At 49.8% G+C, this 15356-nt stretch overlaps 1 protein-coding gene across 1 annotated transcript in view; it reads left to right on the top strand.

Annotated features, from left to right (window-relative positions):
* The window catches only part of bcl10 (BCL10 immune signaling adaptor), a 35646-nt gene extending 30536 nt beyond the window's left edge, over positions 1 to 5110 (top strand). Inside the window, exon 3 of the mRNA XM_070885955.1 lies at positions 3913 to 5110. Coding sequence (XP_070742056.1) covers positions 3913 to 4283 — 371 coding nt within the window. The 3' untranslated portion in view covers positions 4284 to 5110. The remainder of the gene's footprint in view (positions 1 to 3912) is intronic.
* Positions 5111 to 15356: the final 10246 nt, after the last annotated feature.

Below are 15356 nucleotides of genomic sequence, written 5' to 3'. Positions count from 1 at the left end.
ACCCCCTGTGCTCACTGACCGTGTCCTAACTCACACCCAGTCCCACTCACCCATCACACCCTGTGCTCACTGTCCGTGTCCTAACTCACACTGAGTCCCGTTCCCCCATCACCCCCTGTGCTCACTGACCGTGTTCTAACTCACACCCAGTCCCGTTCACCCATCACCCCCTGTGCTCACTGACCGTGTCCTAACTCACACCCAGTCCCATTGACCCATCACCCCCTGTGCTCACTGACCATGTCCTAACTCACACCCAGTCCCATTGACCCATCACCCCCTGTGCTCACTGACCGTGTCCTAACTCACACCCAGTCCCATTGACCCATCACCCCCTGTGCTCACTGACCGTGTCCTAACTCACACCCAGTCCCATTGACCCATCACCCCCTGTGCTCACTGACCATGTCCTAACTCACACCCAGTCCCATTGACCCATCACCCCCTATGCTCACTGATCGTGTCCTAACTCACACCCAGTCCCGTTCCCCCATCACCCCCTGTGCTCACTGACCATGTCCTAACTCGCACCGAGTCCCGCTCACCCATCACCCCCTGTGCTCACTGACCGTGTCCTAACTCACACTGTGTCCCGCTCACCCATCACCCCCTGTGCTCACTGACCCGTGTCCTAACTCACATTCAGTCCCACTCACCCATCACCCCCTGTGCTCACTGACCGTGTCCTAACTCACACCGAGTCCCACTCACCCATCCCCCCCTGTGCTCACTGACCGTGTCCTAACTCACACCCAGTCCCGCTCACCCATCACCCCCTGTGCTCACTGACCGTGTCCTAACTCACACCCAGTCCCACTCACCCATCCCCCCCTGTGCTCACTGACCGTGTCCTAACTCACACCCAGTCCCGCTCACCCATCACCCCCTGTGCTCACTGACCGTGTCCTAACTCACACTGAGTCCCGTTCCCCCATCACCCCCTGTGCTCACTGACCGTGTTCTAACTCACACCCAGTCCCGTTCACCCATCACCCCCTGTGCTCACTGACCGTGTCCTAACTCACACCCAGTCCCATTGACCCATCACCCCCTGTGCTCACTGACCGTGTCCTAACTCACACTGAGTCCCGTTCCCCCATCACCCCCTGTGCTCACTGACCGTGTTCTAACTCACACCCAGTCCCGTTCACCCATCACCCCCTGTGCTCACTGACCATGTCCTAACTCGCACCCAGTCCCATTGACCATCACCCCCTGTGCTCACTGACCGTGTCCTAACTCACACCCAGTCCCATTGACCCATCACCCCCTGTGCTCACTGACCGTGTCCTAACTCACACCCAGTCCCATTGACCCATCACCCCCTGTGCTCACTGACCGTGTCCTAACTCACACCCAGTCCCATTGACCCATCACCCCCTGTGCTCACTGACCATGTCCTAACTCACACCCAGTCCCCTTGACCCATCACCCCCTATGCTCACTGATCGTGTCCTAACTCACACCCAGTCCCGTTCCCCCATCACCCCCTGTGCTCACTGACCATGTCCTAACTCACACCCAGTCCCATTGACCCATCACCCCCTATGCTCACTGATCGTGTCCTAACTCACACCCAGTCCCGTTCCCCCATCACCCCCTGTGCTCACTGACCATGTCCTAACTCACACCCAGTCCCGCTCACCCATCACCCCCTGTGCTCACTGACCTACATTGGCTCCTGATCTGGCCAATGTCTCGATTTTTAAAATTCTCATCCTCGCTTAAGTGGAATGTCCTGTTTTATATATTTTTAAACCCCACTTTGGTTGTCTGAAAAGATAACTTCCTGGTGAATGATGAGAGTCCCTGGATAATGTGTCGATTGCTGTCATTTTATGTCATGGCTTCTGTTTTTTTGAGCTTTCTTTTGCCAGCGAACTGGACCACATGTATCTTCTTTTATTTACAACCTTTCTATGTTATGATGCAAGTGTATGAATTTATAAAGAAAGACTTGCATTTATATAGCGCCTTTCACAACCTCCGGATGTCCCAAAGCGCTTTACAGCCAATGAAGTACTTTTGAAGTGTAGTCACTGTTGTAATGCAGGAAATGTGGCAGCCACTTTACACACAGCAAGCTCCCGGCATCCTACTCGATATTTGTGCACACACAGTCATCGCAAGAATCCTCAATCGCCTTCTCCCTGTGGCTGAAGAGCACCTCCCAGAGTCGCAATGCAGATTCTGCCCACTAAGGGGCACAATGGACATGATCTTCACCGCGTGTAAAATACAGGAGAAATGTAGGGAGCAGCTGTACAAGGCCTTCTTTGACCTCACAAAGGCCTTCGACACCTTCAACTGTGAGGGATTATGGAGCGTCCTCCTCAGATTCGGCTGCCCTCAAAAGTTTGTCACCATTCTCCGCCTGCTCCACGATTATATGCAAGCCGTGATCCTGACCAGCGGATCCACCACAGTCCACGTTCGGACCGGGGTCAAGCAGGGCTGCATCATCGCACCAACGCTCTTCTCCATCGTCCTCACTGCAATGCTCCATCTCACTCTCAACAAGCTCCCCGCTGGAGTGGAGCTAAATTGCAGAACAAACGGGAATCTGTTCCAGCCTCCGTCACCTCCCATCCCATCTTCTGTCATCGAATTACCATAGGTAGACGATGCACGCTCGGCGGCCGAACTCAAACCATCGTCGACACCTTTACCGCAGCGTACGAGAGTATGAGCCTTACACTAAATATTTGTAAGACAAAGGGCCTCTACCAACCTGTCCCCGCCACACAGTACTGCCCCTTGGTCATCAAAATCCACGACGAGGCCTTGGACAACGAGGACCATTGTTCATACATGCTATCAACAAGGGCAGACATCGACAATGAGGTCCAACACCGCCTCCAGTGCGCCAGCGCAGCCTTCGGTCACCTGAGGAAAAGTGTGTTTGAAGACCAGGACCTCAAACCTGGCACCAAGCTCATGGTCTACAGGGCAGTGGTGATATTCGCCCTCCTATATAGCTCAGAGACATGGACTATGTACAGCAGGCACCTCAAAGCACTGGAGAAGTACCACCAACGCTGCCTCCGCAAAACCCTGCAAATCCATTGGCAGGATAGGCACACCAATGTCAGTGTTCTCGCTCAGGCCAACATCCCCAGCACTGACCACACTCGACCAGCTCCGCTGGGCGGGCCACATCGTCCGCATGCCCGACACGAGACTCCCAAAGCAGGCGCTCTACTCGGAGCTCCGACACGGCAAACGAGCCCCAGGTGGGCAGAGTAAACGTTACAGGGACCACCCTCAAAGCCTCCCTGATAAAGTGCAACATCCCCACCGACACCTGGGAGCCCCTGGCCAAAGACCAGTCCGCCCTAAGTGGAGGAAGTGCATCCGGGAGGGCGCCGAGCACCTCGAGCCTTGTCGCCGGGAGCACGCGCAAACAGCGGAAGGAGCGCACGACAATCCAAGCCCCCCCCCACCCACCCGCCCCTTCCACCACCGTCTGCCCCACCTGCGACAGAGACTGTAGGACTCATCGGTCACCTGACAACTCATATCAGTCATCCTCGACTCCGGGGCACTGCCTAAGAAGACGACCCGATATTTGTTCCTCCACCAACGTCACCATAACAGGTTATCTGGTCATTATCACATTGCTGTTTGTGGGAGCTTGCTGTGCGCAAATTGGCTGCCGCGTTTCCCACATTACAACAGTGACTGCACGTCAAAAAATAATTCATTGGTCTGTGAAGCGCTTTGGGACGTCCTGAGATCATGAAAGGCGCTATATAAATGCAAGTCCTCCATCTTTCTGGCAGGGAATTCTAGTCCTTGAATGTATTGTTTGCCACTAAACAATTTGATAGTGAACCACGACAAACCAGTATACCTCTAGTGTTGTGTGTGCCTCGTTCTCCATTTTTTTTTTTCTTGCCCCTTTTATTGCAGGAACCTTTTCAAGCAGTTGTGAAATGTCCAAAGATACGCCTAGAACCAACAGCCTGCCCAAATTTTCCTCGATGGAGTCTAACCTTCTGAAGAGGTCGGAAACAAACATCCTGTTTCACCCCGAGGGAGAGTTCAGCCCCGTGACCTCAGTCTCAGCGCCTCTCTCCCCGTTGGATTTACAATCCGTGTCCTCGCTGGAGAAGGCAGCCACCATCAGCACCATGGAAACCATGCCCACCACATTGACTCTGCCCAGGCCGGGGGAGCCAGGTGCTCCTTCCCTGCCCCCTGACCTCCAGGCTGTACCCCAGGGGGCATGTAGTACTTCCAGTGACTCTGAATTTTTACCCTTGAGGTCGCGCTCCCCGTGACCCATTGCGATCCCTCGGAACGGAGAGTTCTTTTAGTTTTTAAAAAAAAAAAGTTAAACTTTACTGCAAAATCAGCCTTGTGTTGAAAACGTACGGATGTTGAAGTACTTGATTACACACGCTCTAACTTTTATGGTACTATATATGTCTTCATTGTATATTCTGGGACGAAACTGATTCCTTCTCCGAATGTGTACAGTTGCCTTGTGTTTCTCCGTTTCACTTCTCCACAAGTGGACATCTCTCTGCCGTGCCGAGCAGCGCTCTGCCCATCATAAGAACATAAGAAAGAGGAGCAGGAGTCGGCCATTTGGCCCCTCGAGCCTGCTCCGCCATTCAGTAAGATCGTGGCTGATCTGATCATGGACTCGGCTCCACTTCCCCGCCCGCTCCCCATAACCCCTCACTCCCTTATCGCTCAAAAATCTGTCTATCTCCGCCTTAAATATATTCAATCACCCAGCCTCCACAGCTCTCTGGGGCAGGGAATTCCACAGTTTTACAACCCTCTGAGAGAAGAAATTCCTCCTCATCACCGTTTTAAATGGGCGGCCCCTTATTCTGGAAACTATGTCCCCTAGTTTTAGTCTCTCCCACGAGGAGAAACATCCTCTCTGCATCCACCTTGTCGAGGCCCCTCAGAATCTTATATGTTTCAATAAGATCACCTCTCAGTCTTCTAAACTCCAATGAGTATAGGCCCAACCTACTCAACCTATCTTCAGTCAACCCCTTCACCTCCGGAATCAAACTTCTCTGAACAGCCTTCAATGCAAATATATCCTTCCTTTAAATAGGGAGATCAAAACTGCATGCCGGGATTTCAGTAGCGGTGGAAATGGGCAATTGCTATTGGTGTTGCTCACTCACACCTTACTGAAAGGGCAGGGGGGTGGGGGGCGGTGGGGTTAGGATTAGCTCAGTGTGCTCGCAACAGAGTGACGTTTGCTGGTAGCTTCATTCATCATCAGAGGCAGTCCCTCCAAATCGAGGGAGACTTGCTTCCACTCTAAAAGTGAGTCCTTGGGTGACTGAACAGTCCAATACGGGAACCACAGTCCCTGTCACAGGTGGGACAGACAGTGGTTGAGGGAAGGGGAGGGTGGGACTGGTTTGCCGCACGCTCCTTCCGCTGCCTGCGCTGGGTTTCTGCACGCTCTCGGCAACGAGACTCGAGGTGCTCAGTGCCCTCCCGGATGCACTTCCTCCACTTAGGGCGGTCTTGGGCCAGGGACCCCCCAGGTGTCAGTGGGGATGTTGCACTTTATCAGGGAGGCTTTGAGGGTGTCCTTGTAACGTTTCCTCTGCCCACCTGGGGCTCGCTTGCTGTGTAGGAGTTCTGAGTAGAGCGCTTGCTTTGGGAGTCTCGTGTCGGGCATGCGGACAATGTGGCCCGCCCAGTGGAGCTGGTCGAGTGTGGTCAGTGCTTCGATGCTGGCCTGATCGAGAACACTGACATCGGTGTGTCCGTCCTCCCAATAGATTTACAGAATCTTTTGGAGGCAGCGCTGGTGGTATTTCTCTAATGCTTTGTGATGTCTACTGTATATAGTCCACGACTCTGAGCCATACAGGAGGGTGGATATCACTACAGCCCTGTAGACCATAAGCTTGGTGCCAGATTTGAGGGCCTGGTCTTCGAACACTCTCTTCCTCAAGCGACCGAAGGCTGCGCTGGCGAACTGGAGGCGGTGTTGGACCTCGTCATCGATGCCTGCCCTTACTGATAGTAGGCTCCCGCGGTATGGAAAATGGTCCATGTTGTGTAACTTCATGTAAGGGGGGAGGGGGGGGCAGAAAACAGAGCATAATTGGGCTGCTCGGGTCTTCTCTCCCTGTGACAGTAAGAGTTTGGATTGCTCGAGTTTGCTTCACGAGCCAGCACAGGGACAGAGCTGTGCACGGCAGCGGAGATGCCACAATACCGGTGTGGCCACTGTACCGGCTGATGTCCCAACCCATGCACACATGGTCCAATCCTGCTGAGTCTTGCCACACTCTCCAGGTTAGGAAAGGCATGAAAACCTCGAGCTGTTTTAACAGCCATTCAGACCAAGGGCAAGTGTGGGCAGAGGTCCCAGAAATGGAGCAGAGTGCACCCACGCCTGCACATGGCGGGTGATGCAGTCTGGTCTTAATTCTTAAATTGCAGCAACTATAAAAAGATTGCAACAGGAGGATACCATTCTGCCTGATCCGCCATTCAATGAGATTGTGGATGATCTGCAACCTAACTCCATCTATCCGCCTTGGGCCCATATCCCTTAATACCTTTGGTTAGCAAAGAGCTATTAATCTCCGATTGAAAATTAATAATTGATCGAGCATTAATTGCTGTTTGCGGAAGAGAGTTCCAAAATTCTACCGTCCTGTGTGTGTACTAGGGAGCATAGTCTCAAAATTAGAGCCACATCTTTCAGACATTAGGAAATTAGGAATTAGAATTGGTGTTCCTAACTTCACTCCTGAAAGGTCTGGCTCTAATTTTTAGACTCTGCCCCCGAGTCCCAGACTCCCCAACCAGCGGGAACAGTCTCTCGATCTACTCTATCTGCTCCCCTGAATATCCTGAAAACTTCGATCAGATCACCCCTTAACCTTTTAAATGCTAGGTAATACAACCCTAATTTGTGTAATCTCTCCTCATAACTTAACCCTTGGAGTGCGGGTATCATTGTGGTAAACCTATGCTGCACTCCCTCCAAGGCCAATATATCCTTTTGTCTTCACTAAGGACGACACGAATAACCTCCCAAAAATAATAGGGGACCGAGGGTCTAGCAAGAAGGAGGAACTGAAGGAAACCCTTATTAGTTAGGAAATTGTGTTAGGAAAATTGATGGGATTGAAGGCCGATAAATCCCCGGGGCCTGATAGTCTGCATCCCAGAGTACTTAAGGAAGTGGCCCTAGAAATAGTGGATGCATTGGTGGTCATTTTCCAACATTCTATAGACTCTGGATCAGTTCGTATGGACTGGAGGGTAGCCAATGTAACCCCACTTTTTAAAAAAGGAGGGAGAGAAAACGGGTAATTATAGACCGGTCAGCCTGACATCGGTAGTGGGGAAAATGTTGGAATCAATTATTAAAGATGTAATAACAGCGCATTTGGAAATCAGTGACAGGACCGGTCCAAGTCAGCATGGATTTATGAAAGGGAAATCAGGCTTGACAAATCTTCTAGAATTTTTTGAGGATGTAACTAGTATAATGGACAAGGGAGAACCAGTGGATGTGGTGTATTTGGACTTTCAAAAGGCTTTTGACAAGGTCCCACACAAGAGATTGGTGTGCAAAATTAAAGCACATGGTATTGGGGGTAATGTACTGACGTGGATAGAGAACTGGTTGGCAGACAGGAAGCAAAGAGTGGGAATAAACAGGTACTTTTCAGAATGGCAGGCAGTGACTAGTGGGGTACCGCAAGGTTCAGTGCTGGGACCCCAGCTATTTACGATATACATTAATGATTTAGACGAAGGAATTGAATGTAATGTCTCCAAGTTTGCAGATGACACTAAGCTGGGTGGCAGTGTGAGCTGTAAGGAGGATGCTAAGAGGTGCAGGGTGACTTGGATAGGTTAGGTAAGTGGGCAAATACATGGCAGATGCAGTATAATGTGGATAAATGTGAGGTTATCCACTTTGAGGGCAAATACAGGAAGGCAGAATATTATCTGAATGGTGACAGATTAGGAAAAGGGGAGGTGCAATGAGACCTGGGTGTCATGGTACATCAGTCATTGAAAGTTGGCATGCAGGTACAGCAGGCAGTAAAGAAAACAAATGACATGTTGGCCTTCATAGCGAGGGGATTTGAGTACAGGAGCAGGGAGGTGTTACTGCAGTTGTACAGGGCCTTGGTGAGGCCACACCTTGAATATTGTGTACAATTTTGGTCTCCTAATCTGAGGAAGGACATTCTTGCTATTGAAGTGCAGCGAAGGTTCACCAGACTGCAGGTGATGGCAGGACTGACATATGAAGAAAGACTGGATCGACTAGGCTTATATATTCACTGGAGTTCAGAAGAATGAGAGGGGATCTCTTGGAAACATATAAAATTCTGACGGGATTGGACAGGTTAGATGCAGGACGAATGTTCCAGATGTTGGGGAAGTCCAGAACCAGGGGTCACAGTCTAAGGACAAGGGGTAAGCCATTTAGGACCGAGATGAGGAGAAACTTCTTCATTCAGAGAATTGTGAACCTGTGGAATTCTCTACCACAGAGAGTTGTTGAGGCCAGTTCGTTAGATCTATTCAAAAGGGAGTTAGATATGACCCTTACGGCTAAAGTGATCAAGGGGTATGGAGAGAAAGCAGGAAAGGGGTACTGAGGTGAATGATCAGCCATGATCTTATTGAATGGTGGTGCAGGCTCGAAGGGCCGAATGGCCTGCTCCTGCACCTATTTTCTATGTTTCTATGTGCCCAGAATTGTACACAGTGCTCCAGAATATTGTCTGAACCCAAGAGAAACTAATCCTGCCACCTCTACAGTAATATTGGGCTGCATTTTGCTGGAGTGGGCCATTTCACGGCGGCCCCGGTTAATGAGACTCCTTCCCTCACCCTCCAGCTGAGAGAAATGTATTTGCCCCGTACAGTGTGCGCGGGGATCGGTGCGGAGAGGACCGCGGGGCATGCGGGGCCTTGGTGAATGATCCGTACAGTGTGCGCGGGGATCGGTGCGGAGAGGACCGCGGGGCATGCGGGGCCTTGGTGAATGATGGGAGCAACGCTCTATCTGAGCATTGCGAAGGACTGAGAATCATAGAACGACGCAGCACAGAAGAAGGCCATTCGGCCCATCGTGCCTGTGAACGAGCGATCCAATCAGTCCCACTCACTGGCCCTTTCCCTGTAGCCCTGTAATTTTTTCCCTTTGAGTATTTACCCAATTTCCCGTTTGAAAGTTACTATTGAATCTGCTCCCACCTCCCTTTCAGGCAGCGCGTTCCCGATCACAATAACTCGCTGCGTATATTTTTTAAAAAAAAATGCTTTTTTATGTCGCCTCTGGTTCTGAAGAAGAGGTGGATTAAAGTCTGTGTGCTTGACTCAAAATGAATGCCTTTAAAATGGGTTGACTGTGATGTTATTTCATTTTAATTTCAAAAACATTTGCATTCTCCAAAATGCTGTGATTCATGTAGAATGTTTTATGTTCCACCTTTTCCACCCGGGAAAATCTTTGCACAGTGCCCCATGTGAGATTGCAGTCCAACTTGTCTGAACTTGTTTGAGCTTAAGGCAGATCATAAAAATGGCTCATTAATGCTGGCTTTACTGTGAACACCGAGTATTTGAAATGCTCCATATCGAGAGAGTGTCTGGACTTTGGCATTTCCTTTCCTGCTGATACATATCCTCCTGTGAGCTATGTACATTTTCCCTGCCTCAAACAATGCTCCAATTGGGCCCTCGCCTCCCCTTGCCACTGCGGCTGCTCTCTGCAGCAGGTTGACACACACTCCATCAAATGCTTTCGCACATGAGGGAAGGGAGAATTAAAAGAAAAATCTTGTATTTCTGCAACATCTTGCATGATCTGAGGACGTCCCAAAGCGCTTTATAGCCAATGAAGCAGTTTTTGAAGTTTTATCACTGTTGTAATGTACGAAACACAGCAGCCGATTTGCGCACAGCAAGCTCCCACACACAGCAATGACCAGATAATCTGTTCTGGTAATGTTGGTTGAGCGATTAAATATTGGCCCCAGGTCACCGGGGAGAAAGTTCCTGCTCTTCGAAATAGTGCTGTGGGATCTTTTAAATTTACCCGAGGGAGCAGACGGGGCCTCGGTTTAGCGTCTCATCACAAAGGCGGCCTCTCCGACAGTGCAGCACTCCCTCAGCACTGGCCCTCCGACAGTGCAGCACTCCCTCAGCACTGGCCCTCCGACAGTGCAGCACTCCCTCAGCACTGGCCCTCCGACAGTGCAGCACTCCCTCAGCACTGGCCCTCCGACAGTGCAGCACTCCCTCAGCACTGGCCCTCCGACAGTGCAGCACTCCCTCAGCACTGGCCCTCCGACAGTGCAGCACTCCCTCAGCACTGGCCCTCCGACAGTGCAGCACTCCCTCAGCACTGGCCCTCCGACAGTGCAGGGCTCTCTCAGCACTGCCCTTCCGACAGTGCAGCACTCCCTCATCACTGGCCCTCCGACAGTGCAGCACTCCCTCAGCACTGCCCCTCCGACAGTGCAGCACTCCCTCAGCACTGCCCCTCCGACAGTACAGCACTCCCTCAGCACTGCCCCTCCGACAGTGCAGCACTCCCTCAGCACTGCCCCTCCGACAGTGCAGCACTCCCTCAGCACTGCCCCTCCGACAGTGCAGCGCTCCCTCAGCACTGCACTCTAGTGTCAGCCTAGAATTTGTGCTCCGGTCTCTGGAGTGAAACTTGAACTCACAACCTTCTGACTCAGACGAGAGTGCTGCCCATGTCTGACATCTAGCCTCTGGTTAGCATCACCCCATAGTTTGATATTGCATCACACCCTGGCATTGCTTTACTTTGTTAAATATTAAACATTTGAATGAAAGTAACTGTTGCTGTTTAGCGTGGGCTGTGATTAAAATGCGGACTTCATCCCCTTCCGCCTCATTCAAAAAACTCTCTCGAAAGCGAGGGTGATTCTTGGATTAGCTGGTGTCAAAGTGCAAACCCAAAATTGGATAGCTTGTTGAAGAATGCTAACTATATTAGGAATGTGGAAACCAGAGGAGGCTATTCAGCCTGTTCCGCCATTCAATAAGATCAAGGCTGATCTGTATCTGGGCTCCAGCCACCTGCCTTGGCTCCACATCCTGTGACACCCTTTGCAGAACTGGACTTTATTCTTCCCTGTTAGTCTCCCCCTCTCTCTTTCCCCCTCTTCCCTCTCTTCCCCAGCCCGGATGTCCTCCAAATCCATCTTCAAACAAAACCATGTAACCCCTTTGTAGGCTGAGACCGATGGTGGTACTCTTATGAAAAATGTATCTACCATTGAAAACATTTTAGTTGGTCATAAAACATGGATTACAGTTGGGTCAATCTGAAAGCTGGGGTGTAATGCCTAATTACTCGTGTGAATATAAACGCTACCTTTCTATTATTATGTTTAAACTAAATATTGTAAGTGAACATATTTCAAATGCTTCCTTGCAACTATTGTTACCGAGCACTTGTTTTTGTCTGAAAAGTTGAGTTTGATCTCTGTGTGAAACTCTTCTTCCAAACATCATTTATAACCGATCCCTGTGTGACCATCTGTTGCAGCTTTGTTTTATTCGTTCCCGGGATGTGGGCGTCGCTGGCAAGGCCGGCATTTATTGCCCGTCACTAATTGCCCCTTGAGAAGGTGGTGGTGAGCCGCCTTCTTGAACCGCTGCAGTCCGTGTGGTGAAGGTGCTCCCACAGTGCTGTTAGGGAGGGAGTTCCAGGATTGTGACCCAGCGATGATGAAGGAACGGCCGATATATTTCCCAGTCAGGATGGTGTGTGACTGGGAGGGGAACGTGGAGGTGGTGGTGTTCCCATGCGCCTGCTGCCCTTGTCCTTCTAGGTGGTAGAGGTCGCGGGTTTGGGAGGTGCTGCCGAAGAAGCCTTGGCGAGTTGCTGCAGTGCATCTTGTAGATGGTACACACTGCAGCCAGGGGGCGCCGGTGGTGGAGGGAGTGAGTGTTGAAGGTGGTGGATGGGGTGTTGATCAAGCGGCTGCTTTGTCCTGGATGGTGTCGAGCTTCTCGAGTGTTGTTGGAGCTGCACTCATCCAGGCAAGTGGAGAGTGTTCCATCACACTCCTGACTTGTGCCTTGTAGATGGTGGAAAGGCTTTGGGGAGTCAGGAGGTGAGACACTCACCACAGAATACCCAGCCTCTGACCCGCTCTTGTAGCCACAGTATTTATGTGGCTGGTCCATTTAAGTTTCTGGTCAATGGTGACCCCCAGGATGTTGATGGTGGGGGATTCGGTGATGGTAATGTTGTTGAATATCAAGGGGCGGTGGTTAGACTCTCGCTTGTTGGAGATGGTCATTGCCTGGCACTTGTGTGGCGCGAATGTTACTTGCCACTGATCAGCCCAAGCCTGAATGTTGTCCAGGTCTTGCTGGATGTGAGCACGGACTGCTCCATTATCTGAGGAGTTGTGAATGGAACTGAACACTGTGCAGTCATCAGCGAACATCCCCACTTCTGATCTTGTGATGGGGGGAAGGTCATTGATGAAACAGCTGAAGATGGTTGGGCCTAGGACACTACCCTGAGGAACTCTGCTTATAGTTATTAGAAAAACAAAATCCTGTTTTGTTCACAAACCTTTTGTTTGGGGCAATTTGTAGCATTTCAGCCTCTTCATGAAATGGGACCAATGTCACCACTGAAGCAGTTGGTAATATTAGTTGGGGTTGGATAACTACTTGAGGGGGGATATGTGCAGGATCGAAATGCCAATCATTCCATTCAGGCAACTGATGTAGTTAAGAGAACACTGGTCGGAAAGGTGCTAGCTATTTGGACCTGGCGCTGAGAACAACTGGTGGTGATGTCTTTGTGAAGACTATTGTTTTTAAGGCAGTTCTTCAACCTTTGTAAGTGACTTTAAAAAAAAAAGAAAGTGTGTAAATGGCAAGTGTAGTTCCACAATTTGTTCATATCGTACTGGTTCAGTTTTCATTGGAGTCAGGCTGAACGAGAGAGAAAGCAAATTGCAAATGCTAAAAAACTGAGATAAAACACAAGGCACTGGAAATGCACAGCATAGTCAGTGAAAAAAGAAAGACTTGCATTTATATAGCGCCTTTCAAGTCCACCATGCATCCCAAAGCACTTCACATCCAATCAAGTACTTTTTGAAGTGCAGTCACTGCTGTAATGTGGGAAACACGCAGCCAATGTGCGCACAACAAGCTCCCACACATAGCAATGTGATAATGACCCGATAATCTGTTTTAGTGATGTTGATTGAGGGATAGATATTGGCCCAAGACACCAGGAATAACTCCCCTGCTCTTCTTCGAAATAGTGCCCTGGGATCGTTTATGTCCACCTTGGGGGGCAGACACGGCCTCGGTTTAACATCTCATTCAAAAGACTGCCCCTCCGACAGTGCGGCGCTCCCTCAGTACTGCCCCTCCGACAGTGCGGCGCTCCCTCAGTACTGCCCCTCCGACAGTGCGGCGCTCCCTCAGTACTGCCCCTCCGACAGTGCGGCGCTCCCTCAGTACTGCCCCTCCGACAGTGCGGCGCTCCCTCAGTACTGCCCCTCCGACAGTGAGGCGCTCCCTCAGTACTGCCCCTCCGACAGTGCGGCACTCCCTCAGTACTGCACTGGGAGTGTCAGGCTACATGTTGCTGCTCAAGTCTCTGGTGTGGAATCTGTAAAGAGAAAAACAGGTGATTGGCGTTGCATGTCCCTTCATGGGATCTGATGAAAGGGTCTGTACTCAAAACCTCTAACCGGTCTGAATTCCTCTTTACCCACGGTGACTGGTTTTCGATGTATTTCCAGCTCTTTTCTGTTTTGGTTTTTATAAAATGGTAGAAGCTATTTTTTAATCTTAAATTGTGAGATTCTGGATGTCAACGTACCCAAACTGCCTTGCGGATGTGTGACTCGTGGTTTTAACTTTCACTAAAATGCAATAGCTCATTGCGTATGTTAAATTGACCAATGAAGTCACAGTCTGTTGCTTGTGTGTTCTTAAATCCCCAAACAAAAAGAGATTAAAACCGACAGAACTAGTTGTGTCGTTTCAGAGCTAAACCGTGGCAATTAATTTTGTGCTGGTTTATGGCTTTGATAATGGACAAGTTGGTGAAAACGTAATGTACGTTCTTTTTGATTTTCTAGATGCATTAGAAAGGGGATAAACCAACCTGAGAAGGAATGATGTTCTCAAATCTGTTATATGTTCAGACTACTCCTGGGCAGAACAGGAAGGATCTGAGTGGGGTCCTTTTTTATATAGAAAGAGAGAGATCTCTGTTTGTTTAAGAAGATTAAAGTAAGGCTTGCATTTATTAAGCACCTTATCACAGCTCTCCAAACACCTCCAAAGCACTTTGTGCAGAACCAGTTATTTTGGAAGCGCATTGGCAGTTGTTGTGTCGGCAAGCCTGTCGACCATAATGTGCACAGGAAGACTTCAGACAGCAGGGAGCTGAGTAACCGGGGAAACGAATGACCTTGTCCTTGGCTCTCGGCAGGACAGGATGTCGTCCAGGAAACTCCCCGACGTTGTACGAGTTGTGCCGTTGCCCATTTAAACCGGGCATGTGGGACTTTGGTTTAATGTCTCGACACCTGGAGGTGGAGCATTTTCTCAGTGCTACACTAGCAAGTCAAACTATGTTGTGTGTTGAAAAGTACATGGTACATTCTGTGATAATTATAGCTTTAGGATTAGAAATGTTTGTGGGCTTTTTTTGCATTTTAAAAACTTTTTTTTAGCTTTTGTTACTGTGTGACTACTTAAAGAAATATGTTTTCTCACCAAGCCGTATTTGAATGTATGATACAGTGTACCTTAGAATTGGACTAACAATATATGAATTTGTCCAGGTATCCGAGTTAAATTCCTGCCCTTGTTTGAATGCGGGTATAATTTCCAATTGTAAAGCAATCGGTTGGATTTTATTTCAGAACTCTCATTTTAACTTGGACGGCTTCAAAGAACAATGCCCACCATCAAAGAACCAGGGAGTGAATAATCCAGATAGGGTTGCAAGTCTTGTTTGTGGGACATGCACGTGTGTTGATGTTGGGAGAGGATTTGGGGGGTTGGGATTGTATAGCTTTCTCTGTCCCCTCCCCACAGTCAAAAGTCAATACTGATGTCCTTGTTCTGAATCATAGAAATGTACAGTACGGAAGGAGGCCACTTGGCCTATCGTGTCCGTGCTGGCCGACAAAAAGCTATCAGAGGAATGTTCCCAGATTTTTTCTCCCTAATTTGGCCTGTGTTTTTATCTGTTTTTTGCCTCTCCCAGGAGATCACATGGATCCGGTTGGGGTGGAGTGTAGAATGTTTCAGTATCAGGGGTGTTGCAGTTGTGTGAGGCGGACTGGTTGGGCTGG

Source organism: Pristiophorus japonicus, chromosome 8 (genome assembly GCF_044704955.1).
Source record: "Pristiophorus japonicus isolate sPriJap1 chromosome 8, sPriJap1.hap1, whole genome shotgun sequence".
NCBI classification, from domain to species: domain Eukaryota; kingdom Metazoa; phylum Chordata; class Chondrichthyes; family Pristiophoridae; genus Pristiophorus; species Pristiophorus japonicus.
This window is presented reverse-complemented; position numbering and strand designations above follow the sequence as displayed.